This window comes from Candidozyma haemuli (assembly GCF_002926055.2).
Source record: "Candidozyma haemuli strain B11899 chromosome Unknown H_2014730914, whole genome shotgun sequence".
Lineage (NCBI taxonomy): Eukaryota > Fungi > Ascomycota > Pichiomycetes > Serinales > Metschnikowiaceae > Candidozyma > Candidozyma haemuli.
In genome coordinates this window covers 703,822-728,690 of record NW_020289907.1, presented here as the reverse complement: position 1 = coordinate 728,690, position 24,869 = coordinate 703,822, and the positions used below count along the sequence as shown (strand labels likewise).

General features: G+C 47.1%; 10 protein-coding genes across 10 annotated transcripts; 6 read left to right on the top strand and 4 right to left on the bottom strand. All coding sequences in view use genetic code 12, as the record gives it.

The window, feature by feature from the left end:
• Positions 1-50: 50 nt before the first annotated feature.
• CWC22 (U2-type spliceosomal complex subunit) lies at positions 51-1,694 on the top strand (the record flags this gene model as incomplete). Its single annotated transcript, XM_025488458.1, has 1 exon — positions 51-1,694. The coding sequence occupies one exon, from the start codon at positions 51-53 to the stop codon at positions 1,692-1,694; it is 1,644 nt and encodes a 547-aa protein (XP_025343120.1).
• A 1,450-nt stretch (positions 1,695-3,144) lies between these two features.
• On the top strand, positions 3,145-3,480 carry CYC1 (cytochrome c; the record flags this gene model as incomplete). The annotated part of the gene is made up of 1 exon (XM_025488457.1): positions 3,145-3,480. One exon carries the CDS (start codon positions 3,145-3,147, stop codon positions 3,478-3,480), a length of 336 nt encoding a protein of 111 aa, XP_025343119.1.
• Positions 3,481-3,974: 494 nt separating this feature from the next.
• CXQ85_004848 (uncharacterized protein) lies at positions 3,975-4,463 on the bottom strand (the record flags this gene model as incomplete). Its single annotated transcript, XM_025488456.1, has 1 exon — positions 3,975-4,463. One exon carries the CDS (start codon positions 4,461-4,463, stop codon positions 3,975-3,977), a length of 489 nt encoding a protein of 162 aa, XP_025343118.1.
• A 474-nt stretch (positions 4,464-4,937) lies between these two features.
• Positions 4,938-5,705, top strand: CXQ85_004847 (uncharacterized protein; the record flags this gene model as incomplete). The annotated part of the gene is made up of 1 exon (XM_025488455.1): positions 4,938-5,705. The coding sequence occupies one exon, from the start codon at positions 4,938-4,940 to the stop codon at positions 5,703-5,705; it is 768 nt and encodes a 255-aa protein (XP_025343117.1).
• A 1,454-nt stretch (positions 5,706-7,159) lies between these two features.
• CXQ85_004846 (ubiquitin-specific protease) lies at positions 7,160-8,692 on the top strand (the record flags this gene model as incomplete). The annotated part of the gene is made up of 1 exon (XM_025488454.1): positions 7,160-8,692. The coding sequence occupies one exon, from the start codon at positions 7,160-7,162 to the stop codon at positions 8,690-8,692; it is 1,533 nt and encodes a 510-aa protein (XP_025343116.1).
• A 244-nt stretch (positions 8,693-8,936) lies between these two features.
• Positions 8,937-13,568, bottom strand: CXQ85_004845 (uncharacterized protein; the record flags this gene model as incomplete). The annotated part of the gene is made up of 1 exon (XM_025488453.1): positions 8,937-13,568. One exon carries the CDS (start codon positions 13,566-13,568, stop codon positions 8,937-8,939), a length of 4,632 nt encoding a protein of 1,543 aa, XP_025343115.1.
• A 2,131-nt stretch (positions 13,569-15,699) lies between these two features.
• CXQ85_004844 (uncharacterized protein) lies at positions 15,700-16,725 on the bottom strand (the record flags this gene model as incomplete). Its single annotated transcript, XM_025488452.1, has 1 exon — positions 15,700-16,725. One exon carries the CDS (start codon positions 16,723-16,725, stop codon positions 15,700-15,702), a length of 1,026 nt encoding a protein of 341 aa, XP_025343114.1.
• A 2,443-nt stretch (positions 16,726-19,168) lies between these two features.
• CXQ85_004843 (uncharacterized protein) lies at positions 19,169-20,908 on the top strand (the record flags this gene model as incomplete). The annotated part of the gene is made up of 1 exon (XM_025488451.1): positions 19,169-20,908. One exon carries the CDS (start codon positions 19,169-19,171, stop codon positions 20,906-20,908), a length of 1,740 nt encoding a protein of 579 aa, XP_025343113.1.
• A 1,096-nt stretch (positions 20,909-22,004) lies between these two features.
• On the top strand, positions 22,005-22,865 carry CXQ85_004842 (uncharacterized protein; the record flags this gene model as incomplete). Its single annotated transcript, XM_025488450.1, has 1 exon — positions 22,005-22,865. One exon carries the CDS (start codon positions 22,005-22,007, stop codon positions 22,863-22,865), a length of 861 nt encoding a protein of 286 aa, XP_025343112.1.
• A 39-nt stretch (positions 22,866-22,904) lies between these two features.
• On the bottom strand, positions 22,905-24,771 carry CXQ85_004841 (ubiquitin-conjugating enzyme E2; the record flags this gene model as incomplete). Its single annotated transcript, XM_025488449.1, has 2 exons — positions 22,905-23,439; positions 23,723-24,771. The coding sequence occupies 2 exons, from the start codon at positions 24,769-24,771 to the stop codon at positions 22,905-22,907; spliced, it is 1,584 nt and encodes a 527-aa protein (XP_025343111.1).
• Positions 24,772-24,869: the final 98 nt, after the last annotated feature.

Here is a 24,869-nt window from a genome sequence, read left to right as displayed (position 1 = left end):
TCTTCGCAGCCATTCTGGATCACCAACCTACTCCACGCTTTCTTTGCTAAATGGACCAACGGACACTGTGGCTTCAGCTAAGACGAACCATAGGCAAGCAGGTGGCACGTGCCAACAAAAGCAACATTCGCCATGTTTCGGTGAAGCTTTTCGAGTCGAATTGTGTGAGAGGAAGAGGCATATTGGCACGAGCAATCCTAGCTAATGTGCTTACAGAGCCCGAGAAACACGCTGTGTTTGCGCTGTTGGTGTGTGTGCTTAACCTGAAGCTTCCTCAGATTGGCGAGCTTGTGGGGGCTCGGACGGTGGCGCTTTGGAAGCATTTGTATATGAAGAACGATTGCACGAGGATCTTTCGAGTGTTGCTCTTTTTGTGTGAGTTGGTGAAGCAACAGGTGGTGGAGGATGTGGTGATATTGCAGATTTTCCAGGTTTTGCTTGAAGAGTCTGTGACGGACGATTCGGTGCATTTGGCGTCGTATGCTTTGGAGAACTTGCTGGCGTACTTGGAGAAGAACTCTCGGTCTCTGGCCAACTTGATTTATGATAACTTGAGGATGATGCTCCAGGAGGGCGGGTTGGCTGAAAAACGCCGTAAGGATATTCAGTTTTTGCTTGAACACCGCCGGAACCGTCCTAAGCATTTAATTGACCCGGATCTTAATTTGGTGGAGGCTTCAGAGAAGGCTACGCACTATGTGGACCTCACAGACCTTCAGGAACCGTATACGGATCTTAACTACTTCCAGGACGACCCAGAATACGAGGTTGCCGAGGCTACGTATAACCAGTTGAGACGCCAGATTCTTGCTGAAGAGGTCAGACAAGAGAGACCCAACGAGAAGGTGGAACATCCACAGAAAACCACCGATATGACCGACAAAACGCTTTTGAAGCACCAGAAGACTATCTACTTGACGGTGATGTCCAGTATGTCTGCCGAAGAAGCCGTGCACAAGCTTCTTAGAGTGAGACACAAGCAACAACTCGAGCAGGGCGTGCTTGTGGATATGATTGTCAAGTGTTGCGCCCAGGAGAAGACCTACTCCAAGTACTTTGGTATAATTGGCGAGAAAATGAGCGGCATGAGCGAAGCATGGAATCAGACATTTACCAAAGATTTCCAGCAGAAATACGATACTTCGTACCAGTACGAAGGGTCCCAGCTTCGAAACATGGGTAAATTCTTTGGCCATATGATAGCATCTGATAACTTGCGCCCTCAAGACACTTTGGGGTACATTGAATTGACTGAAACTGCCACCAACAGTGCCAGCAGAGTGTTCATCAAGTTTCTCTTCCAAGAGCTTGTTGAAGAGATGGGTATCAACGAAGTGAAGCGTATTATCCAGGACCCAGAAGTGAAACCCACTCTTCGTGGATTGTTCCCAGTTGTTCAAGTTGACGAGTCTGATTCGGCCCATATCATGTTCTCCATTAACTATTTCACCGCCATTGGATTGGGTGTTTTGACAGAAGAGATGAGACAGGTGCTCAAGAACTTGCCAGAGCCACGCGGCCGTGGCAGAAGCAGCGATTCAGGGTCTGAGTCTGGTTCTTACTCGGAGTCTGGATCCTACAGCAGGTCTGAATCGTATTCGAGGTCGCCATCGAGAAGTCGATCCGCCAGTCGATCCAGAAGCCCACGTCAGGACTCACGGAGTCCATCAAGGGAGTTGCCCCAGGGTGACTAGCCGAGGGAACCAAACTTCATACCAGGACCGCTTATAGACCTGGTATCGATGGAGTGAAGATCCACCAACGGCAAGCATACACCCATCCGAATTGTATTTGACGTTTAAAACCAAAAGTAACCCATAAAATAGATAATGTTTTACGAAAAATTACAGAGAAAGTACCATTCTACGTAGATAGTCGTCAACGGGCTACTTGGAAGAGGCTTCTTGTTCTTGCCTAAATCACATATTATCACTGTGAACACAATGCAAGGTCCCGAGCCCCAGCAAAAGCTCAACGTGCCCTCTTTCTTCTCTTGCCTTGCATGACAGAACCTGTCAAAGAGAGCAGCCAAAGCAAAGTCCAAAGTCCCAAAAACAGCACTTCAGGTCAAGCATTGTTCTCCATAACCACCTTCCATTCAATTACCTTCTACAAAAGCAAGAACATCTTCTTTGAAGTCTCTTTCTCAATCCCATCTGGGTGGACCCTTCAAAGGTGACGTAGACAGACCTAACCTGTCTTTCTTTTCCCTTCCCAGATCCTCTTGCTCTGTGGTGCACCACAACCATCCAATAGCAGCCCCCAGTCATACCCTTCCCAGCCTTATCATCGCTAATCTGCTTCCAGGTGGCATTGCTAGCAAGCAACCTCGGTTGCTGGCGGCATTTGCAGCCATTCGCAGCCAAACAAGCATAAGCGAATAGTACCACAAAAGGCACCAATAGCCCATGAGAAATGACCCAACAGTTCACGCTTTAACCTGGAAGCAAAAGTCAAAAACACTAAAACTCAAAAACACTAAATCACCAAAAACACTAAAATCATCCGAACACTTCTTCCAACACTACGGTTACTTGCTGTGCCATACAAAGTGAGACATGCCGCGGCTAAATCACTAAGAAGACCCATGCAGCTGTGACAACCCAGTTCCCAAAGCTGAAGGCACATACAGAGATTTATCACATTTTCTTACTTACCTTATTTTCTTACTTTATCGTTGTCCTTTTTTTTGTCTGGGGAACATCATGCCATCCGTAGTGCCGTTCCGAGTTTGTCCGTGCCGGAACCGCCAGGCAGCGTCGCGTCGGGCCAATGGGCACGAGCTTAGGCGTAAGCAGGCAGTTTTGGCACGCTTTTTGGGTGAAAAGTGGCGTAGGATGGCCATACTGGGCTAGTAGAGACTTTGACGGCAGCTGCCACTGCCGTGACGGTGGAAGGGTGGAAATTTGGGTTGGTACTGGCAGGTCGCATCACGTGACGCCAGCGAAGAGCAGGTTTTTCCGGCCAATGGCAGACCGCGGAAAATCAGCTTCCTGCTTATTGGCTTTAGTGTACGGTATTTTCTGGTGAGACGGCAATAAAGAAAAAACGACCTCTTCGTCCCTATATATAGTGGAGGTGTCTCGCTGAATTTGCTAAAAGCGTTTTTTTTTTTTTTCAACCACACACATATATTTATAAACCATGCCTGCCAAATTCGAAAAGGGTTCCGAGAAGAAGGGTGCTAACCTCTTCAAGACCAGATGTCTCCAGTGCCACACCACCGAAAAGGGTGGCCCAAACAAGGTTGGTCCTAACTTGCACGGTGTTTTCGGCAGACAGTCGGGTCAGGCTGAAGGCTTCTCTTACACTGACGCCAACAAGAAGAAGGGTGTCACTTGGACCGAGCAGACCATGCACGATTACCTTGAAAACCCAAAGAAGTACATTCCAGGTACCAAGATGGCCTTTGGTGGTTTGAAGAAGCCAAAGGACAGAAACGACTTGATCACCTACTTGTCCAAGGCCTGTAAAGACTAAGCACGCTGTCATTCATGCTGGCAAGCTGCCTGTTGCATTATGTCCTAGACGCTGCTGACGCTACGCTGGTACGCCACTGTTCTGTTCACTGTATATATTAATTGCATTTGTTTTCCGTGATTTCTTTGGACGGTGCTGTTTACTGTTTCAGACGAGTGTAGACGTTGTGTTATGATGTTTTTTATTTATTTATACGATGCTTGATTTGAATGATATCCATGTCAATGTCAATGTCAAGTGTAGATGGCTGTATAGCAACCCGTCTTTCCTGTTACGATGATCCTCGTATCCTCGAGTCGTCGTCGTCGCTGCTGCTGCCGCCGCTGTTGCCGTTTACTTTGCATTTCTTATCTGTATCATGATATTCCATCATCCCACCGGGTCCTTCGGCTTACCATAGCTTACCTGTCTAAGCCTTCAGATCCAGCTCCACCAAATCTCTCCTACCTCTCCCATATCTTCAACCCAAATCCTCCTTCAGCGCTTCCCCCTCCTTAGGCACGCAGAATGTCAAACTGAACCTCAGTCACACTCACCTCATCTCCCTGCTTATCGTCATAATCGTACCATTCTGCATCTTCCAAGTCCACTTCCTCGAACTTCGTGCCCAGCTCTTCCCCCACACACTGCCACCTGCCTTCTGGAATAAACTCCACAAAGTCAATGCCTCGGGCATCGATTTCAAGCAAGTTAGTCCACTTGTTGCTGTTTCCAGCTTGTACCTTCTCTTTGGTTCTTTCAATCAGCGCCAGGTGCTCGTGCTTGCATCCTTTGCATCTGAACACGAAACTGGCTTCGCCTCGAGATCCGGAGATATCGTGTTTCTCGAATCTGTTGATATTCACTGGCTTATCATGGACTTCTCTGCACTTGGTGCACTCGATTTTGAAGGTATATTCGTGGTGGGCCTCGGACGTGTCGACAGGCTCGAGATCGGTGACTCCAGCGAGTTCAGCTTTGATTTTGAGGTAGAATTTGACCATATTGGAGGAGTAAGAAGAGGTTGGTTGGACGGTTGGATGATTCATGATGATCTGCTCTCTCGATGTGGTGTACGGGTGTGGAACGATACTACACCCCACAAACCCAAAGTCACCCCAGAAGAGAAGGATGAAGGATAGAGATTCTGGTATAATCGTACTATAGTTTGAAAATCAGGGGGTTTAGAACTTACGATCATGGTCCGGGGTACATTAGAAAGGCTATTTGATATGGAATCACGTGATGCATTCTAAAAAGATAAATGTCGGGTGATGGCGTCTGTATTATCCATTATACGCCTAGCAGTTAGGTACTTCCGAAGCTCAAGCCTGTATCAAACTGCTTCCCTTAAGACAACAAACCACTTTGGGCTGGGAAACCGATTTGAATGAGATTTTTCAGATTGTCCACGTGACTGTCCACGTGACTCAAGATCAACAGAACGTCAAGACCATCGAACAAGTCATACAACTGCAATGAGTTTAAACGACATCCAGGTGCCTGTAGAGGTCGATCCAAATGAAGATACAGAGTGGAATGACATTCTTCGTGCCAAGGGCGTTATCCCAGAAAGACCAAAGTCTCCAACAGAAGAGCTAGAAGAGGCTTTAGAACAAGCTGTTAAGGCTCAACATGAGAACCGTCTTGAGACGAAAACCATGGGAGAGCTCGATGAGCTTGAAGACGAAGAAGACGAGGATTTCTTGGAGATTTACAAGCAAAAAAGATTCGAAGAGCTTCAACAGTTGCAGCAAAAACTGAAGTTTGGATCCGTCCAACACGTTACCAAGCCAGAGTACGCTGACGAGGTGACCAAAGCCTCCAAAGACTGTTTTGTGTTTCTTCACATGCTGGCCCAGCTGGCCGTGCAATCACGTCTTCTTGGGCTGCATACCATTGAGTTGGCACGTAAGTTCCCAGAGATCAAGTTCTGTGAGATCCCTGCTAACAGATGTGTGGAGAACTACCCAGAGCTGAACTGCCCAACATTAATTATATACCACAAAGAGCAGATCGCTCAGCAGTTTGTCACGTTGACGCAGTTGGGTGGAAGTGATTGTAAGTTGAAGGACTTGGAGAAGGTGCTTGTTGAGGTTGGTGCAGTGAAGGATGCTGATGAGAGATTGGAAATTAATCAGAACGAGGAGGACTTGGAGGAGTCCAGAAGAACGAGGTTTGTGCAGAAGGGTATCCGTGGCCCAGCGATCGGTGGTGACGACGAAGATGACGATTTTTACGATTAATGGAGTAAATAGAACGCTGCCTCGAGATCGGCACAATACAAGACGGCAGTGAGAGATGGGGTTGTTTGGAGAGATCGTAGAGGCGGAGGGTAACCAATGGTTTCTAAGCTGAGAGGAGAACCAAGTTGTTAATAAAAGTGCCCTGTGGAAATGAGCTGCCATTTAAGCTTTTGCACCCAAACAGGCAACACAGTAAAGGTACTCTATATTTGACAAAGGTAAGATGTATGAAAGAGGAGATAGGATTGGAGAATATGCCAATTCATGTTGTGCTACAAGTCTTAGTCGTTATGGTCCATGTTCTGTTGCATGTCTTTGGTCACGACATCAACGACTCGAGGTATGGAATACCCTGCTTATAGTGAAAAGAGCTAAATAGACACGTTAAAAGTAAGCTTTACTGGGTACGTTTTGGAAGCTTTCTTCTCTTTAAGCTTTTCAACAAAGGCTTGTTCCTGGCAAAGAACCCTGCAATTACACCATTCGAAGAGGACTACTTCCGGAAATCAACCTAATATCACGACAACGTTTATACAACTATCTCAAATACCCAAATAATTATATAGTTTTAAATTGACCAAGTTCTCTTCTCTTCTTCCTCGTCCTTTTTCTTGATCTTCCAACTTTGTATCACTATTCCGAGGACGGAACCGGTCAGGCCCATCACACTAGTCAGCCCCACAAGTGCCCAGCGATTTCAAACTAATACTTACAGAAGTCCTTAAAATGGTCTTAACTTCAAAAAAGCCAAAAAGGCCAAACCAGCTACTTTCTTCAAATCTTCCCCGGCTCCACCTACTTATAGTGAATCTGAGACACACCAGTAACAGCCCAGCCAAACCACCCGAAATGAACAGAACTTCCATAATAAACACCACTATCCCTTTTTATCAAAACATAACACCTTCATATTATAAACTTCTTAGTCTCCCGAATCACCACCACCTCTTCGCTCTTGCTCCTCTGACTCTGTCCACACTTCCATCTCCACGCTAAACCACCACCAACTGTCCACCTCCAACCCCAAACTTCCAAATTCCAAACTCCAATAACTTCAAAAACCGTTCCCTTAAACACCACCTTCCTTATTTTCTTGCACACCTCTACCCCCTCTGCCTCTCCACCCACACTTCCTCTATTTCACCATTTGCAACCATTTTGCACCCAAAACAGGCTCCAAGCAACCCACGCCAAACCTCCAAAAGCCCCAAAAACACATCCAAAAAATCCCAATTTCAGTATCTTCTCCCTATTTATATTCCTCTACTCCCCCTCCTTTCCTTCCCTGTTCTTCCACGGCCCATTCCAGGATCCATCGCCCCACGCTGTTCCTGCTGATAGTAGCGCCTGTTTTAGGCCTCGTTCTGATCTCTCCATCTTCACCATCTTACGTATAAAAGGCGCTGGATTTCCCACCACATTCTTAGAAACCCCATTTTTTTAAATCACAAGCCATGCCAGCATCGCCAGAGTCAGGCCCTTTCGGCTTGAACGGCTCCTCGCTGGGCCATGACGACCCGCCTGGCAAAATCAGCCCGAACTCGTCTTTGGCTCTCCAGCAACGAACACCTCCTCCAGATAACTGGCGCCATATCCAGCCATGTTCCCATCTTACCAAGGTTTTGGGCACAAGTGCTCATGATACAGTTATGGCGACGTATAAGCAGGCGGTGGCCATTCTGGTCGCTGTGAACCCGCTGCTCAAGGAACGGCTCGTGTTCCGCCTGAAGAAGGACGGCCTGGAGCTCCCGCCAAAGACGTTTATGGACTTGAAACATAAGGTGATCAGATGTAGTGATTGCCAGCTTGCAAACTTCCACCAGGTCTTCTTTTGCTTGCAGTGTCCGCATGTCGGTTGTTACGAGAAACACGCTAGAGAGCATGCGGTGAAACAGAACCATATGTTTGCCATAGATGCTCAGAATGGGCTTTTATTCTGCTTCCAATGCAGCGACTACATCAACCATTCTGCTCTTAACGATATTAGACTAGCCGTGGCGTCGATGGATGAGATTCCGCCTTCCGCCGCTAGAGAAGACGTGCTACACGAACACTACGATAAGCCCTCTGCTGTGGCTGTCCAGGGACTTAAGGGTATAGTCAACTTGGGCGCCACATGTTTCATGAGCTGTGTTCTTCAGACGCTACTTCACAATCCATTGGTGAGAAACCACTTTTTCAATAACGACCTACATTTCTTCAACTGCCCTTCCGCACAGCATTACCTTGATGACAGCCAAATCGACAGCTCCCTGGCGTGTATTACGTGCCTGGTTGACGCTGTATTTAAACAAGTCTACTGTGCATCTTCCAACGAAGGTTTCGGCATTACCACACTTCTACAGACCGCCTGGTATAAGAATCAGCTGCTAGCGGGCTTTTCAGAACAGGACGCTCACGAGTTTTGGCAATTCCTACTTAATGAGTTCCACAACGACCACGAGAGAACATTGCTGAAATCCCATTTGGATATTCCAACGCCAGAAAACTGTTCTTGCATCACTCATACCGTTTTCTCCGGAGAATTAGAAAGTTCAGTGTCTTGTGGCAGTTGCGGATTCGTCAGGCGGACCGTCGACCCCTTGGTCGATTTATCCCTCGAGGTGAATGACCTTAACCACAAAAACAACACACTTTACGAATGCCTCGACCAGTTCACTCACAATGAAGCGCTAGACGCCAAATCCAAGTGTCAGTCATGCGGCACCGAGTCCAAGCCTTACCGGTCGCTCCGGATCCGCAAGCTCCCACCGGTTCTTAGCATTCAACTCAAACGGTTCAAGCATAACCATACAAATGACACCGCCTCTAAAATTGAAGTCAAGGTGGAGACACCTCTATACCTCAATTTGACAAAATATGTCTCAGAGTACGACGAAGGCAGCGATGAAGTCGACTCTGGCAAGGTCTACGAGCTATTTGCCGTGGTCACACATATTGGCTCCGTCAATACCGGTCACTATGTGGCCTTCATCAAAACAGCATAGGGCAGTGGTTTAAATTCGACGATAGCGTTGTATCGCATGCCACCCATCAAGAAGTCCAGGCCACAAACGCCTATCTTCTTTTCTACATTGCACATTTCACTTAGCATCTAGAGCCTCAAGGTCTTTAGTTAAAAATACACATTGAAGCCAAAAAAAGACCTTACAAATAAAACAGACAGAATCGAAGTGGGGGTATCTTTTAGTCTAATATAAATACATAACGTTTTAATGCTTACCAAGCGTTTCAAACGCCTGGCTTGCGGAAGTCTTCAGCCACAATGTGAGCCTTGTCACACATCAGCTTGAAGACACCATTCTGGCGGAACAACGTCCAAGGCGTGCCCTTTTCCACAACACGGCCCTGGTCCATCACCAAGATACGGTCATAAGTCAAGATAGTCTTCAAACGGTGAGCAATACACAAGATGGTGCACTTGTCAAACTCACGAATGATAGTATCCTGAATTTTTGCATCTGTCTCGTAGTCAACAGAAGAAGTAGCCTCATCCAAAATCAAGATCTTGGAGTCACGAACCAACGAACGGGCCAATGCAATAAGTTGTTTTTCACCCAACGAGAAGTTGGAACCGTCATCCTCGACATTCTGGTCCAAGTGGAACTTGTGGAGCTGGTCGTAGTTGTTGTCAACCAACTCAGTACGTCTGACTCTCTCCAACTGTTCACCAGTAATGAGACCAGATCTTCTCAACGAGTCCCACAAAATGTTGTCTGGGTACTGGTGGAAAGGATCCAAGTTTCTGCGGATAGAGCCCTGGAAGAGCACTGGGTCTTGAGGAATAATCAGCAACTTCGATCTCAAGTCTCTCAAACCAAGCTGGCTAATGTCCAAACCGTCAATAGTGATCGATCCAGACTCAAGCTCGCTCAAACGGTACAAGCCAGTCATGATGGAAGACTTACCAGCACCAGTACGGCCACAAATACCAACCTTTTCACCAGGGTAAATGCCAAAGTTCAAGTCCTTCAACACCAAAGGCAAGTTTTCTCTGTAACGCAAGTTGACATCCTTGAACTGGATGTAACCTGTCATGGGCCATTCTGGTGGTGGCTTGAACTCAGTCTTTTCGTAGGCAGCCTCCTGAGGCAAGTCAAAGGCGTAGGAATGCAATCTCTCCACAGAGTTCATCTCATTCTCAACCTGGGTCATGGCACGGACGGTCAAAGACAACAAACCAACAATCTGAATGACATAGTTCAACAACAAACCGGTAGACTGAGGAGAAATGTCAAACTGTTCTGTGATACACAACATGGAGATAATGAGCGCAAAGAGGGAAGCAATGATATCCAAGTGAACACACAACCATCTCTGGTTGGCAATCGACAAGAAGTAAGCCTCGTTCATACGGTTAAGCAAGGTATCGTTCTTCTTGATAAAGTTCACCTCCTCCTTGTAAGCCTTGATGGTATGCATACCAGTCAAAATCTCGTTAAAGTTGTTGTAGACGACAGATCTCTGAACAGCCTCCAATCTCTTGATTTCACGGGAAGAGCCAGAGTAGATCTCAGACAAGAACACGAAAGCTCCGCCCAAGAATGGCACGGCAATGGCGAACCATGGCAAGTAACAAATGCACAAAATGATAATACCAATGATCATGGCAAGTGGGAAAATGAACAAACGCAACTGCTCTCCGATTTCGTTATCCAACGAGTCAGTGTCCTTGGTGAATCTGTTAAGCACTCTACCCAATGGGTTAGTGTCCATGAAGCTCATAGGACAGTGCAACACCTTCTCGACAGCCTTAACGTTCAAGAGCTCAGCAGATCTGTTGTTCATGTAAGCCAACATTGTGAATTGAACACCAGTAAAGAAAACAGTCAAAAATGCAAAAGCAACGTAGAAACCAACATAGAAGTTATCAGACAAGTGGCTGAATCTCTTTTCCATCCAGAAAGACAACCAGGTGTTTGTGAACAACTGACAGAAGGTAGCAATGGCAACAAGGAAGAGGAAGACTGGGGCTGCAGTGTAACCGAAAATACCAGCTCCCAAGTTGATGTAGTTCTTGTAAACCTTCCAGGAGATAGCATTCACAGCCTTGTCTTCGTCTTCGATAGTACGACCAACGATATCGCCAGCAGCACCATTCTCAGGAAGAATAGATTGGGTAACAGCCAACTTAACATCGTCTTCGTTCTCAGCACCAACACCGCTTGGCAAAAGGCAAACATTGTCTTCAGTCTCATCAGCCTGTTCCTCAGGACGAGGAGCAGAAGCGTTCTCGTGGCTGTAATCAACCAACTTCTTGAAACCAGGGTTTCTGCTAACAAGCTCAGCAGCAGTGCCAACATCAGTAGTACCGTCACCGTTCAAGAAAACAATCTTGTCAGCAGTAGCAACCAAAGAAAGCTGATGGGTAGCCAAGATTCTGGTCTGGTTCTTAAGGAAGCCAAAGAACAAGTCGTTGGTGATCTGCTTACCAACTCTAGCGTCAACAGCAGACAAGACATCGTCGAAAAGCATGGTGCTTCCACCACGGTAAACGGCACGGGCCAAGTTGATTCTAGCCTTCTGACCACCAGAAAGAGTGATACCTCTTTCACCAATCTCGGTTTGGTCACCGTAGGTCAATTCGTTCAAGTCGTCTTCCAAGCAACAAGCCTTCAAAACAGCCTTATAACGTTGTCTGTCCATGGGGCGACCAAACAAGATGTTCTGACGAACGGTAGCATTCTGGATCCATGGGGCAGAACAAAGCAACAATTCCTTGTTCACTTCAATAGATCCCACACCTGGGTTGGTCAACTTCATGAAACCAGCCATAGCATTAAGAAGAGAAGTCTTACCAGAACCGATAACACCAGTAATAACAACAAAGTCACCACTGTTCACAGTCAAGTTAACACCCATAAGACCTGGGAATGACAGCTTCATGTCCAGAGAGCACAGCTCCACAGAAACACGAGTCTCAGTCTTGGATTTGCCTGAACCGATAGGAGACTTGGTAGATGTGGCTTCCCAAAGGGAGTTGTCATCGTTATCGTCACCCTGGAATGATTCCCAGACAAAGTCAGCGTTGGAGATTTTGATATCCACCAGCGAGTCAGTCTTCTCCTGTTCAATACCGTAGTAAGTGTCGCTGTTGAAAGAGTCAGCATCGTGGTTGTCACCGCCCTTGTTGAAGTCAAAGCCAGAGACAGACTCGTCAGAACCAATCACGTACTCTTCTTCAGCACGCAACTTGTCATCCAAAGAAGAGTCGTACTCGGTGGCACTGAGGAAGTCTTTGCATCTTCTGAACCCAATCATGGCATCAGCACCAGTAGCAAGGGCAATAGGCAAAAGCATAATGGCCTGGGCCAAAATGGAAAAAAGCGAAAGAGAAGAGAACACTCTGCCAGCGTCTCTCATGTTGCCGGTTCTCCACATAGTAACGAAAGAAATCATGGAGGTAAGCGTGGGTAAGGTAACGGCGTAGGCGGTGATGAAGTTTCTCAACACCTTGATGGTGAAAAGGTACTTCATTTCGGTGTTTCTGACCTTGGTGATGCTGGCCTTGTAAGCCAACTCCCAGGCGTAGAATTTAATCACCTTAAGGTTATTAAGCACCTCTCTCATCAAGGAAATTCTCTTATCGGTATACTTGACAACCGTCTCTCTGGTGAAGAACAACTTGGACGTAAGAAGCACACACACAATAAGGGAAACAATGAAAAGACCAATACCCACAAGCGAAGTCACACCAATGTTAGTTAAAAGCAAAACAACGGCAATAACCACAGGGATTGGGAAACAAACCACAAGCGGCTGGAAACCAATAGCCAAGTCGATTCTCAGCAAATCCGTACTCATGAGGGAGGTAATTCTACCAGTAGAAAAACGATGCTTGGCCTTGGCAGACAACTTGAAAGACTTGATCAACACGTCTTTCGTCAAGATGGATTTACAAGCGGCACCAGCCACCATGGCGTTATGGAAAAAGTGGTTCAAAAGCAAACCATTAATGAAAATTAAAATGACGGCGCCAATAGTGTAGCCAATACCCTTATTGTAGGTAGTTTCAATGCCAAAGTAACGGTACTCCACGAAATCAATCAAACGTCTTGTGATCAATGGAGAAAGGGCCTGACAGACAAACGAAAGGGCCAAAAAGATGCATGACAAGGTATATTGAAGCTTGAAGGTGTTGAAAAGAGCCAAAGGCACCGCGTGGAAGGGCCACTCCCACGAGTCCTCGTCCTTACCCTTTTTAAGATGCTTATCCTTCAGCTTCTGCAAGATCTTATCCAAGTTGGCTCTATACTTCTTGTGCATGTACTCGACAGTCAAGTCGTCGGTCAAGTACCAAAGGTCGTCTGGCTGCAACGTACGCTTGTAGCCCTTGACCAAAATCGGCCAGATCCAGTAGAAAACAGCTCGGTTGACGTAGTTGGTGGTCAACCATGGGTATGGTTTTCTTTCCTCGGGAAGAGGCACCGGGTCCACCTTCTTGCTGAACATAAAGCTTAGCATACGCTTTTCGTTCACCTCCTCCTTACCTGCTTCAAGATCCTTGGAGCCCAGGCCGGCGCCAGCGCCAGCACTCTTCCTCTTCATCTTGGGCACCCGAGGCATCTTGGCCTTCTTCTTCTTCTTCGGTATCACCGGAGGGGCATCTTCAGCCATCAGATCGTCCAGATTATACTCCACATACGTTGTAGTCGTGTCTGAGTGGTCAGACGAGATGGGATGCAAATGTGTGTTTGTGTTTGTGGTGCCAGCAGGAATGCCCTGATGTCTTTGCTGCTGCTGAACGTAATAGTGGTATGATGGGGTGGAGACAAAGTTGTCAGACTCTTGAGCAGGCGAGTCGTAAGGGTTTCTTGGTTCACTGCGTCCGTACACGTTTCTGTAGTAGTCGTGGTTGGACATGGTATAGAAAAAAAAGAAAGAGTGGTGATACCAAAAGTATAAAGTGGGTAAGGGAACCTATATAAGGAAGAGGCACAAATGGGGGAAGGATAGGGCAGTAGTATTTTCCAGAGATGGGCCGGTTGCCTAATGGGGAGGGAATGGAGAGTGGGATCTGTGGGCGCATGCAGAGTATATACCTAAAGGGGGAGTTTTGGCGGTGCACAGAGTGTATATAGCCCGGCGACCGCAGCCAGATGCCGGCTTCTGTGCCGCACCGCGCCTCTGTATGCAGTCCAGGCAATTGATTGCAAAAATTTCTCCGCACCCTGAGCTAGCTCATGAAAAAAGAACATTCGCAAGTGGAGCATACCAGGGTGGTTCTCAAGCCCAAACCACTTGAAAAGACCGTTTCACCCGGCCAGGCAGGCTTAAAAACCAGGCAGTGACAATATCCTGTGGTCTTTCTTTTTTTCGCTTACACTTGTCGCCAGGCGGGCCCCCCTTCTGGCCAGATATATATTTTTACACTCTGCCTTTTTTCCCTTTGCGACCATCCCACCCACCCCCGCTCGCCTTTTTTCGTTGTTTTGCCGAGCCGGATTAGGGAAACTACTACTGTCAAATAGAAGCCTCCCAACACAGGCATGCCCTGTTCCAAGCGAATAATAATACAAGGTGAAATCTGGTCTGGGGGCAGTTCCGATCTGGGAAACTAGGACATGTGGATTTCCAGAAACCTGAAAAAAGGCTCGATATGGGAAAAAAGAAATGGGGGCTTCTTTACCTTTTTATGTATAACAGGCAGTTTTTCAGATACCCTGCTTTGCACCGAATGGTTCGTACAGCTGGGGTTTTGTGTTAGAGAAGGAACTACGTTCTTTGGAGTCCGTCTGTCTTCTTTTTTTTTTTTTTTGCTTTGTACTTTGTCTTTTTTTTTTATTGGTCTGTTTACTTTCCCTGAATCCAGAAGTATACTCTGCTATGGCACTTCTGCCTCGGCCCGGTCACTCTGGGTGACATTCACAAATCTGACTTTAAAAATCGAAAAATGCCTTTTTCCGCTAAACCTTCCTGCCATTGCTGCCGTGGCCATATCTCGTAAATATGGCAATCTTTGCCCTGGCCTCAGATCACTCCTTGTCATCTTGTCATCTTGTCACCGATCGCTCTTTGTGGGCCAGCCGAGCCAACCAGAGTAAGTCTAACCACTAGAAGCCTTTTTTAACCTTTCTCGTCCCTTTTGGCCAATTTCGCCCTCTTTGTGTGCTTGGCCTGCCTTTCTTTGCCTTGTTCTTTGTTCTTCCACGCTTGGTCTTTGTTACCTGGTCTATAATGGCGATCCGAGCCCCTGCCTTTCATTCACCTTCCGTACGCCAGGCCCTGGCAACCACCTAGCCTCCCCCCTGATTTAGTAAACGCCAGGTTAAAATATCGCTCACATTCTCTTTGCTTTTGTGTTACTTGGGTGTGGAAGGTTTTGGCTATCACCGCTAAAAGCCTCTACTCGTGTGACTACATCACCGTATTCGGAAAACATCTCGACAATCTTTGAATATGGGGTAAAGCCTCCTCGTTACCTCTGTCATTGCTGTTTTTCTTTGTTTGGTCGATTACTGTGCGGCCTTTTGGCGGATTTATCATGGCAAGCTATTGTAAGTAGGTTTATGCTGTTTGGCGTAGTAAGCGAGATCGAAGCTAGTGGTGCTCCAAGTCGATTGGAGGAAAGAAGTACGATATACGGTGGGGTTTTCTTGGTCTGGACTTGGGGCTTGGAGATTGCGCTGCTTTACGGTTTCAGGAGATGTAATAGCTTAAGGAGACGTAATGGCTTAAGGAGTTCTTTCTTGGTAGCTTCTTTGTCTAATACCTCTCCTTCAACTCCAACTACTCCTTCAATACTCCTTCATTATCCAAACTTCTTCATTCACTTATTTTATCTACTTTCGCTTGTACTTCTCCTCATTTCATTTTCCATGCCAGCAGGTCCCGATTCGTCCCCGGTTCAGGCCATTCTCGCTTCCTCCAAAATTCATTCCCACTTCATTCTCCTATAAATGAAAAGATTAGTCTACTTCGCTCTACACGTTGCAACACTCTTCATGCTATTCATATTCATGCACATGATACTACCCCGATCTGCTCTGTGTCCCTAGCTGCTGGGCTCGGGAATACTAAGAAACTTGTACTTCTTCTTGGTAATATCATAGCAGTCCTTCAATGCATCGTCATCCACGAACCAAGTGACCCTACCGGCGGCTCCCTCGTTCACAATCGAGCTCGGCAAGCCCTTCTCAGGTCTCTCCATGATAATTCTCATGATTGGTGCTTTCGTCAAACCTTCAACAACGAAGGTGACTCTATGGGCGTGGCAAATGACAGGGATGGACAAGGTGATTCTGTTTTCCGGGCCCAGTGGAGCCTTCTCTACAGGTAAGCACCAGGCCAACTTCTCTCTCAACTGCTCGCCGAAATTAGGGAACAACGATGCAATGTGACCGTCTGGGGCACATCCAAGAAGCAAAAGGTCAAACATGGGCAACTTGACACTATCCTTCTTGGCAAAGTTATCGATAAGCAACTTCTCGTAGGCATCAGCGCATTCCTGCGGGTCTGAGATCAACAGCTCATCAATATGGAACACATTGGGCTTCTTCTCGCTCTTGATCAAGTCGAAAATGTCTCTCTTGGCCAGGCCGTAGTTAGAATCTGGGCTATCGAAAGGTACCAATCTTTCGTCGGCAAAGTAAATATCCCACTTGTCCCACTCGATTTCTTCTTCCCTGGCCAACAAACCGAGGTGCATGATCTTAATGAGGGAACCACCAGAGATGGCAATCTTGAACCGTTGTTCAGCCTTCTTCTTGATGTCTTTCTTGCGTCTCAGCAGGGACAAGCGCTCTTCTGATGGGCTGCCGTTGGTGGCATTAGTATTCAGCGACAGACCGTTGCGGCTGAAAGAAGGTCTGGGCGAGGAGATTCCGGAAATCGACGCCGAAGACACATCACTGGTCAAGGACGGCCTCTGCGCTGCGGCCACCTTTAGCTTAGCAATGGCTTCCTTATCTAAGGTATTATACAAGGTCATATTCTGCGCCAGAATGACGTGGTCGGCGACAGCGTCGGCCACACCCTCGTAGCCTGCAAACGAGTATATCAAAGGGACGGTTGTCGTCATGATATAAAGGGGGGAAACTGGACTGTAGGTGAAAAGAGGTCAGACTCTCTTGATTATAAGACACTGGAGGACGGGATAAACCCACACGTGACAAAGGGGTAGGGGCAAATAACGGAGTGCTTTACTAGGCAGCAGACAGTCCTGGGTTAAGTAGGCAACCGGCGGGCGGAACGTTCGATTAGAAACTGTGGGTGATGGGCAGTAGTTGCACTGTAGCAGTTTGGAAAGAAAGAAAGGTAACTTTCTCACTATGAGTAACAACAGAGACTAAAGCTTAAGCGCGCACGTGACCTGGGTGGGAGACCTCACAGCAAACTTAAATAAAAAAGCCACCGGCGGCGAGGAGGGAGGAAGAAACTGTCAAGGAAGGGAGAAATCCTCCAAGGTTTTATACTCCGAGTTTTCTAAATATATGCTCCACGACATGAGTTGGGGAGCTGGAAAGTTCCAGAAACTGGGACCAGTCGACCCAGCGCCTACGTGCAGGAGCGCCCTCCCTCGTCGATTCTCCAGCCCTAGCAGCCCTTGGAGCCTTGGTTGCCTGTCATGCGGTGTTAAGTGTAGGTGCACTAATGGCTGCAAAAGAGCAGTAGAAGTGGGTTTTGGTTTAGAGGATTTAGAAAAAAAGCGTTAAGGATGTATTTGGTGATTTTACTTAGTTGTTCTCTTTGGTGTCTTTTTGGCGTCTTCGGCACACTTGTCTTCGGCACTGGGCTTCGCCAGGTCTTGGAGTTACTTGGGTGCCTCGGTCCAGGGGTAAGTCCTGGCTGGGGCTAAGCGAAGCAAGAAGGTTTGGGAAAGTGAATGTTGGGGAAAAAAGAGAGTGATCCCCTTTTTTGCATGCAATGGAGGAGAAAAAGCCCCCAGGCAATGACGTCGAGGGGAGCAGAGGTAATTGGTGGATTAGTGGTTGGAGGGTGGGTGGTGATGGTGAGGTCAGTGAGTAGTTAGTTGGTGTGAAGGTGAGGGTGAGGTTTGGCGGAGGGGAGGTTGGATGACGGGTTGGTTTGGTGGCTTTTTGGTGATTTAAGCGAAGAATGACCAGGGACGGACCGGGAAGGTGGAGGGTGGAAAGTAAAGGGCGGTGGAGGAGAGAGTACTGGATGGTGTTGGTGGGGCACCAGGCAGCCATGGGAAGAAAAAGAATAAGGTAGGGGTAGAGAGTGCTCAGGATGGGCATTCATGTTTTATAATATGATATGGTCGTTTTATGTCGTTTTCTTTATTTATAGTGTATTGGTTGTGGAGAGTAGAGGTTGAGTGGTTCAGTGGTAGCTGGTTTGCTCAGGTGTGGGCTTAGAGGAAGGGTTGCTGCAAACTGGCGGAATGGGCTCATGGAAAGCAAATGAATGTGGATTGTATTTACAGGAGGTGTATATCTATGTAAGAAATGTTTGGAGGGTTTTGGATTTGGCTGGTTGGTGGTTTCAGTATGGTGGTGCTGGTTAGTAGGCCTCGTGTGAGCAGTAGAAGAAGTCTGAGCAGTCGTAAGGAACGGATGGTAAGGCATGTCTGGGAAGCATGGAATTAATGATTTTTCTTTGCTTCTTTTCTCTTAATAGGCAAGTGGTTCCCTCTTTATGGAAGTAACCCTTGCATTGACCTGGACCCTTAGTGAGTAGTCTCCATTTTCACTGAGTCTTGATATCCACCAGTAACCCTCCCAAAGGTCCACTTAGGCACCAAAAGCACCAAAAACCACCTCAAAAGATACAGTGAATGATTAAATATTTCCCTTGCCTCTTCCCATAATTACCTCTCCCTCTGCCTCTCCCTCTGCCTCTCCCTCCTCTTCTTCACGTCACCGTCCATACTTTCGGTTCCTGCGTCAGCCCAGGGCAACCACCAACGACCCAGAAACCCACAATTTCTCGGAAAAAAAGGTCAATTCTTCTTCCCCATTTCCATCTCCACCAAACCCTTCAAATTCCACTCCTTCTCCTCGAACCCCCTCGACGTTACTTCATATCTCGAACATTTCCTAATGCGCTGCTGCGAGATAAGACCTCTCGCATTGACATTTCGCAGCCAAAGAGCCATACCGAAAGGCCACCAAAACCATGTAAACCCGTATACTGGAGTTCCCAAAATTGATATTCATCCTTTATGACGTGTCTTCTCTTCAATTCCATGGTCTTCTGAGTGACCTCTTCGTGGGTGCTAGACTTGCCCTGGCTCAACTCTCGCTGGAGCTTCCCTCAGTGTCTGTTTGTGATAAAGCTCGCCCTTTCTCCCATTTCCCTTCCTTTTCCTTTCTTCTTCTTTTCTCTTTAACCGTTTGGTCCCTTTTAGTTCTGAGCATCCGTTTAGAGCCTTATTTTATTGTGTAATCGTTCTGTCCAAGCCACAGAATCCACCAGCCTACTAAAGCGTATACTCAAGCATAATGTGTCACTTCGATTGCCATACTATTGGCAACATCCTCTTCCCGATGGACGTAATGATGGCCACATTTAGCGAAGACGGCTGTGTCATGACCGACCATGGCACCAGTTACACCGAGCTTCGTTGGCAAGAGGGCGAGTTCGCCCACTTCACTTTTCTTATCGAGTTGGGAAACTACGAAACCAACTGCAGACTTAATGCCCAGGGCATTTATAACCTTAAGCTTCAGAATTACAGCGACGCCTACCAGCAGCAATGCCTCGCCGAGGAGGCCATGGCCAAGGAAAAGGCTGAAGCTGAGGAGGCTGCCTTAAAGAAGCTTTTCAGAGAGAAGCGGTTGCAAAGACAGAAGAAGGCAGCCGAGGAAGCCACCAAGGCTGCTGAAACCACTCCAGCCGCTGCCGACGAGTCCATCATTGCCAAATCTCCAAAGGAAAGTGTCTCTCCGGCTCCACTTGATGCCAGCACCGCTGACACCACTCCAGAGCAGGCTACTCCCAAAATGAAGACCGTCCAGCACGGTACTCCTTTGGATATCAACGACCTCTTTGCCCAAATGGCCAAGGAGAATGCTTCAAGGTCTAACCTGGTCGCCAGCACTCCTCTGCCTGGTTCTCCTGCTAGAACACTGGCTGTATCTATTGACGACCTTTTTACAGCTGCTGCTCAGGAAGCCCTGCAACACCAACCTTCCACACCACCACCAGTCCAACATTCTCCCGGCAAGAAGTTGGATTTGACCCAGCTCTTTGCTGCTGTTGCCGCCGAGAATGCTTCTTCTTCGGATACCCTTCCTGTTCCAGAGAAGATCCACCCTCAGCCCGTGGCCTCGAAGGACATCAACCATGAGGACTATACCACTCCAACCAGCAGTCCTAGATGGAAGCCGGTTGATATCAAGTCTCTCTTGACGCCTTCGCCAAAGGAAACTTTACTTCCAGCTTCTGCAGCTGCCTCAGACCTGGTCCTGTTGCCTTCTACACCAACTAAGTTCCAGTTTCGCCCATGGCACTTGAGAACCACAAGCGTCGCCGGCGCCTTCTTGCCCAACGCTGCCTTCTTCCATTCTTTGCAAACTTGTGACGATGGCGATGAAGATTCTGAAGAGGATGACGTGTTCTTTACTCCTTGTCTGACAGACACCTTCTCAGACCCCAAGTCTCTGTACTTGCCTAGTGACTTTCCCTTCTTCAGACACTTGCCCAAGCAGTCTAATGCTCTCTTGCCTGGCGATTTCCCCATCTTCAAGCATTGGAGTCAGAAGACCCACGAGGCTTTCTTGCCAGAGGACTTTCCTTTCTTTAGGCACTTGTCTAGTAAGAGCCATGCTTCCTTCTTGCCTGGAGACTTTCCCATCTTTAGGCCTTTGTCGGATAAGCAGGCTCCTTGCTACTTGCCTGGGGATTTCCTCTTTTTCCGTCACTTGACGCCAAAGTGCCATGCTTCTTTCTTGCCTGGAGACTTTCCTTTCTTCAGACACCTGTTGCAGAAGCACCACTCTCTGTACTTGCCAGGCGACTTCCACTTCTTTAGAAAGTTGTTCAAGGCCCCTCAAGAGTCATTCCTTCCACTGGACTTCTTCAAGTACAAGGAGCTTACCAATGAAAAGCACCCTGCTGTGTTCTACCTCAATGACTTCCACAATATCTGGCGCTTCCTGCCAGAGACATCCAGTCAGAGCACCGTGCCTTCATTTGGGTACTCAACCACAACCATCCGCCCTTCCTTTGGCCTTGAGTTTATTCTCCAGGCCCCATCACCCGCATACCTCAGAAAGAGGTCTTGTTGCAGCCATTAATCGGACGCTGCCTAGTTAGTAAAGACACATCACGTCGTGTCGTATATATTGAGAAAGCTTAGTGAATATGTTGCTGTAGGATGTAGCCACTGGTTAAGTGGCTTTTGGGTTTGTTGGTATTGGGAGGAGTATGTTGGTAGGTGGTGATAATTTGTGTAGGTGGAGGGATATGTTAGGTTATATAGGTACCAAGCTACGGTCATTCCAGTGGTCATTCACCTAAAGAAGTGCCTCTTATGGCCCACGAGGGCTGATTCACTGCCTAATTAGTCTTTAATAATGTCTGATAATATGTCAAACTTTGCCGTAATGAAGGTGTTGGGCCTTCCTTTCCTTGTAGATGTCACAAGTTCAGTGGCTGCAAAGCCTCAAACCAAGGTGAGTCAGAAGCGATAAGAGGAGTTATAGAAAAGAGAACTGTAAGAGAGTTGAGTGGAAGTTCAGTTTACTGAAGTTGTTGGATGGGTGTTGGTAGTCTATATTCTATTGCGTCCATGAATATGTATTGATTCAAGTAAAGCAGCTCAAGAAACAGAGAATGGACAAAAAAATATAAGAAATCGAGGCAGAGTAATATATTGAGAGTATAAGAATGACCTATACGAGCCATCATTTATTGGAATGCCTTTTGGGCCTAGGATGTTCCTGGAAGTTGCAAGAATTAGTACTTACCGAGCTGAAAAAGACATATAATGGAAACTATTGGCTTCTGAGCGCAGTCAGGTACAAAAAAGATTTAGAAAGAAATCCTTTGAATGTCCCTTAGCTGTTTGAATGGTTCTTGGTGGCATATAATCTGCTTATTGATGGTTGGAGTTCAAGAAAATGGACTATTGCTCCATAGAGAGCTTTTACTTTGACTTATAAACCAGTCACTTACATCACTTACATTTCAAGCAATACTATGAAAGCAACAGAAGCTTCCCTTACTCCCCATAGAGCTCACCTCCTTCCCTAGTCCTCTGTGGGTGGAAGCAGGTTGATTCTGAAATGACGATGCTGCACCCGTGCACCACATAGTTAAGCAAGTCTGGGGTAACACTACCCGTTTGCCATCACTCTACCATATTGCTTTTCCACCAAAACAGCTCCAAAAATGGCCAATACTTATTACGAACTCACCTTACAGCTTCTTAAAGCGTATATTGCCGAGCGCTACGAAGCCCAGGTTAATGTAAAGGTGGATACTCCAGAGTTTAACAAATGGGAGGCAGGTCCTTTCATAGTTACAGTGAGTGAAATATCACCTAATAATTCGCTTATAAATTTTGTTAGGGGCAGTCAAAGCGTTTCTGTTTCTATTGAATGGGAAAAGTGGAACATTGAATTGCCTGTGAAGGAGGTGTCTGACGAATTGAAGCAACAGTTTGCTGTGTTCCTAGATACCAGGCTTGATCCACCAAAGCTTAGGAGAGACGAGGAACATAAGGATTCAGAGAGTTTGACGGGTCCTCCACCGCCAGGACCACCAGGATTAGGTATTCCAAGAGCTTCTGACGACGATTTGAATGCTATTGGTTCGAGAAAACCAGCAGATATGCCTGATTTCGAAGATGAGTATGAAGTGCTTGGTTCTGCTAACAGAACAGGCACGCTGTCTACGTTTGCTCCAATTGGTGATAGGGATTTGAATCCGCCGGGGCTTTCTCGTGATCCACCGATGAAACCTTTCATTGATCCTTTGGCTGCACCAGAAGGTGGCATGCATCCTACTATGGATCATCCGCTTTTTGGAAGGAGCCAGGGCAACGCCTCGAGAAGAGGTGTACCTCCAGGAGCAAGATTTGACGATCCGATGGGAGAAGACAATTTGGAAGACATGGGTATGGGTCTTCCAGGTAACCTACGCAGAGGAGGAGGACCAGGTTTCGGACCTGGAGGCCCTGGCGGCCCAGGTTTTGGCCCTGGCGGGTCTTCCGGCTTTGGCGGCGGCTTTGGAGGCGGTTTTGGCTTCTAATCTACAGAAACAAACAATGCATTGGTTTATTAGGAATCATTATACCACCCTGTCGTAAGTCTCGTAATCCACAGTCAGCCCACGCATGGCCAGACGAACATTTCGTGCAAATGTGGATGTGTTCTTTGCCAAAACGTTGGCAGCAGCTTTATTCAATGGGTCGTTAGGGTTGGGCTCCAAGAAGAGGAAGTTGAGCCCCAGAATAACCGAGTTAAGCGACAACACAGGCAGCCAGTCTTCCCTCAAGATATTAAGACACACATTGCCCTCCAAGTCTATATTAGGATGGTAGATCTTCTGCGTACATTTGATCTTAGGAGGGTCGATGGGGAAGTTGTCTCCAATCTCCACAGTAAAGCTGAACACACCACCGTTATAGTAGCCCTCAGCAGGCCTGATGAATATTCTGAAGTTAAAAAGATCACGAGGATCAGGAAATTCTATTTTCACTGTAGAGGGCAACTCAAGCTCAGTGACATCTTTTTGTAGTCTGATCTGAGCTGCACTTACTTTACCCGTGGGGTTGGCGGCGGTGGCTGCTGCGGCCTCGGGAGACTGTTTGGCTTGTTCTTGCCTTTGTTTCTGGAGCTGGCGGATTTTGAGCTGCTGTTAGTATATGGACATATCACGTGGAAGGAACCTTTTCAAGACATACCATTTCCAGTGGTAGCAAGATTTGGTAATGCGACCACCAAGTAGATATGGGAAGATCACGGTGCACGGGTGTCTTCCAAATGGCACCAACACCATCAACACCACCGATGGGGGATTAAGTTGTGGAGGTTATAAAGAGTCCTGCTTTGTCATCCTGAGGTTATGGTTCGTTTTTGGGTGAGTTTTCAGCCTTTTTGAGGAACTGGTGGAGGATATCTTTGAAGTTGGTAGATTGAGCAGTAAGCACATTCTCTGGATCAGCGTTGGTAGGTTTCAGATCCATGCTTTTGAAAGCAGTTTTGATGGTTTCTTGGAATGCAGGTTTGTCTGAAGCAGCTTCATATAGACAATCGTAAGGCGTGAGGTATGGACATTGTACCTTGAGGAGCCAGTCCAATTCGGCTGCAATGTCCTCAGACTTGTCCCATGAAGGAAGTGAAACACTAAGGAGCTTTGAATTGGCCACTTTTGGTCCCCAGAATTGAAGATCTTCATTGAACAGCTCAACAGCGTACGTATCGCTATCCTCACTTCTGAGGTAGACACTGTACGTTCTCCATAATGTGACATCACTTAGGTGGCTCCTGCAAGCGCTTCGAAGCTTTTCAGCTAGATATCCAAGTGTCTTGCCGTCTCCCTGGGCTCGAAGAACCCTAATCAACCATTGCAATGTGTATCCAGCACAGTAATTAGCAAAATGAGCATCCAAAGACTTCAAAAGCCTAACAACAAGAAGTTCTCTGACCTTCAGCTCCCCCTCCAAAGCAACGTACACCCTCCGTATCCATGCAAAAAGAATTGAGCTCTTATTCACCCGTTTTAGCCTTGACGCTGCAAGAAAGGTTGCAAAATTGAACTCATCCAAAAGTATCTCGTTTCCACGGCGTAGCAACTCCAAAACAACATCCTGGCGGACTCTCCATGCTGTAAAGTGTTCGTTTGTAGTAAACAAAATAGACCCTGAAGCGTAGTACACCGTCCAGAGCTCAGTGTCTGTGAGGTCCTTAACGTGAATTTCCCTATAGCCCACTTTCTCGAAAAAAGCATGTGCTTCGGCAAACACACCCAAGTATGTCTTCTTAGACAATGCAATATCAAGAGCATCTCTTTCCTCAGACTCGTGGGCTAGGATCTCTCCATCTGGTGCTCCAGGTATTATCTGGAGTGCACTATATGAGCATTTTGTGGAAGTAACGTGCTCGTGCAAGGAACGTATTAGCTTAAAGGCATCAGTACCAGGCCATTGAGACATGAATAGACGAATTTATAACAGTTTCTGGTACAAACCACTGGCTGGTTTGGTAGTAGGAGAGTTGGTGATAAGTTAAGGATGTACGGGTGCACTATACA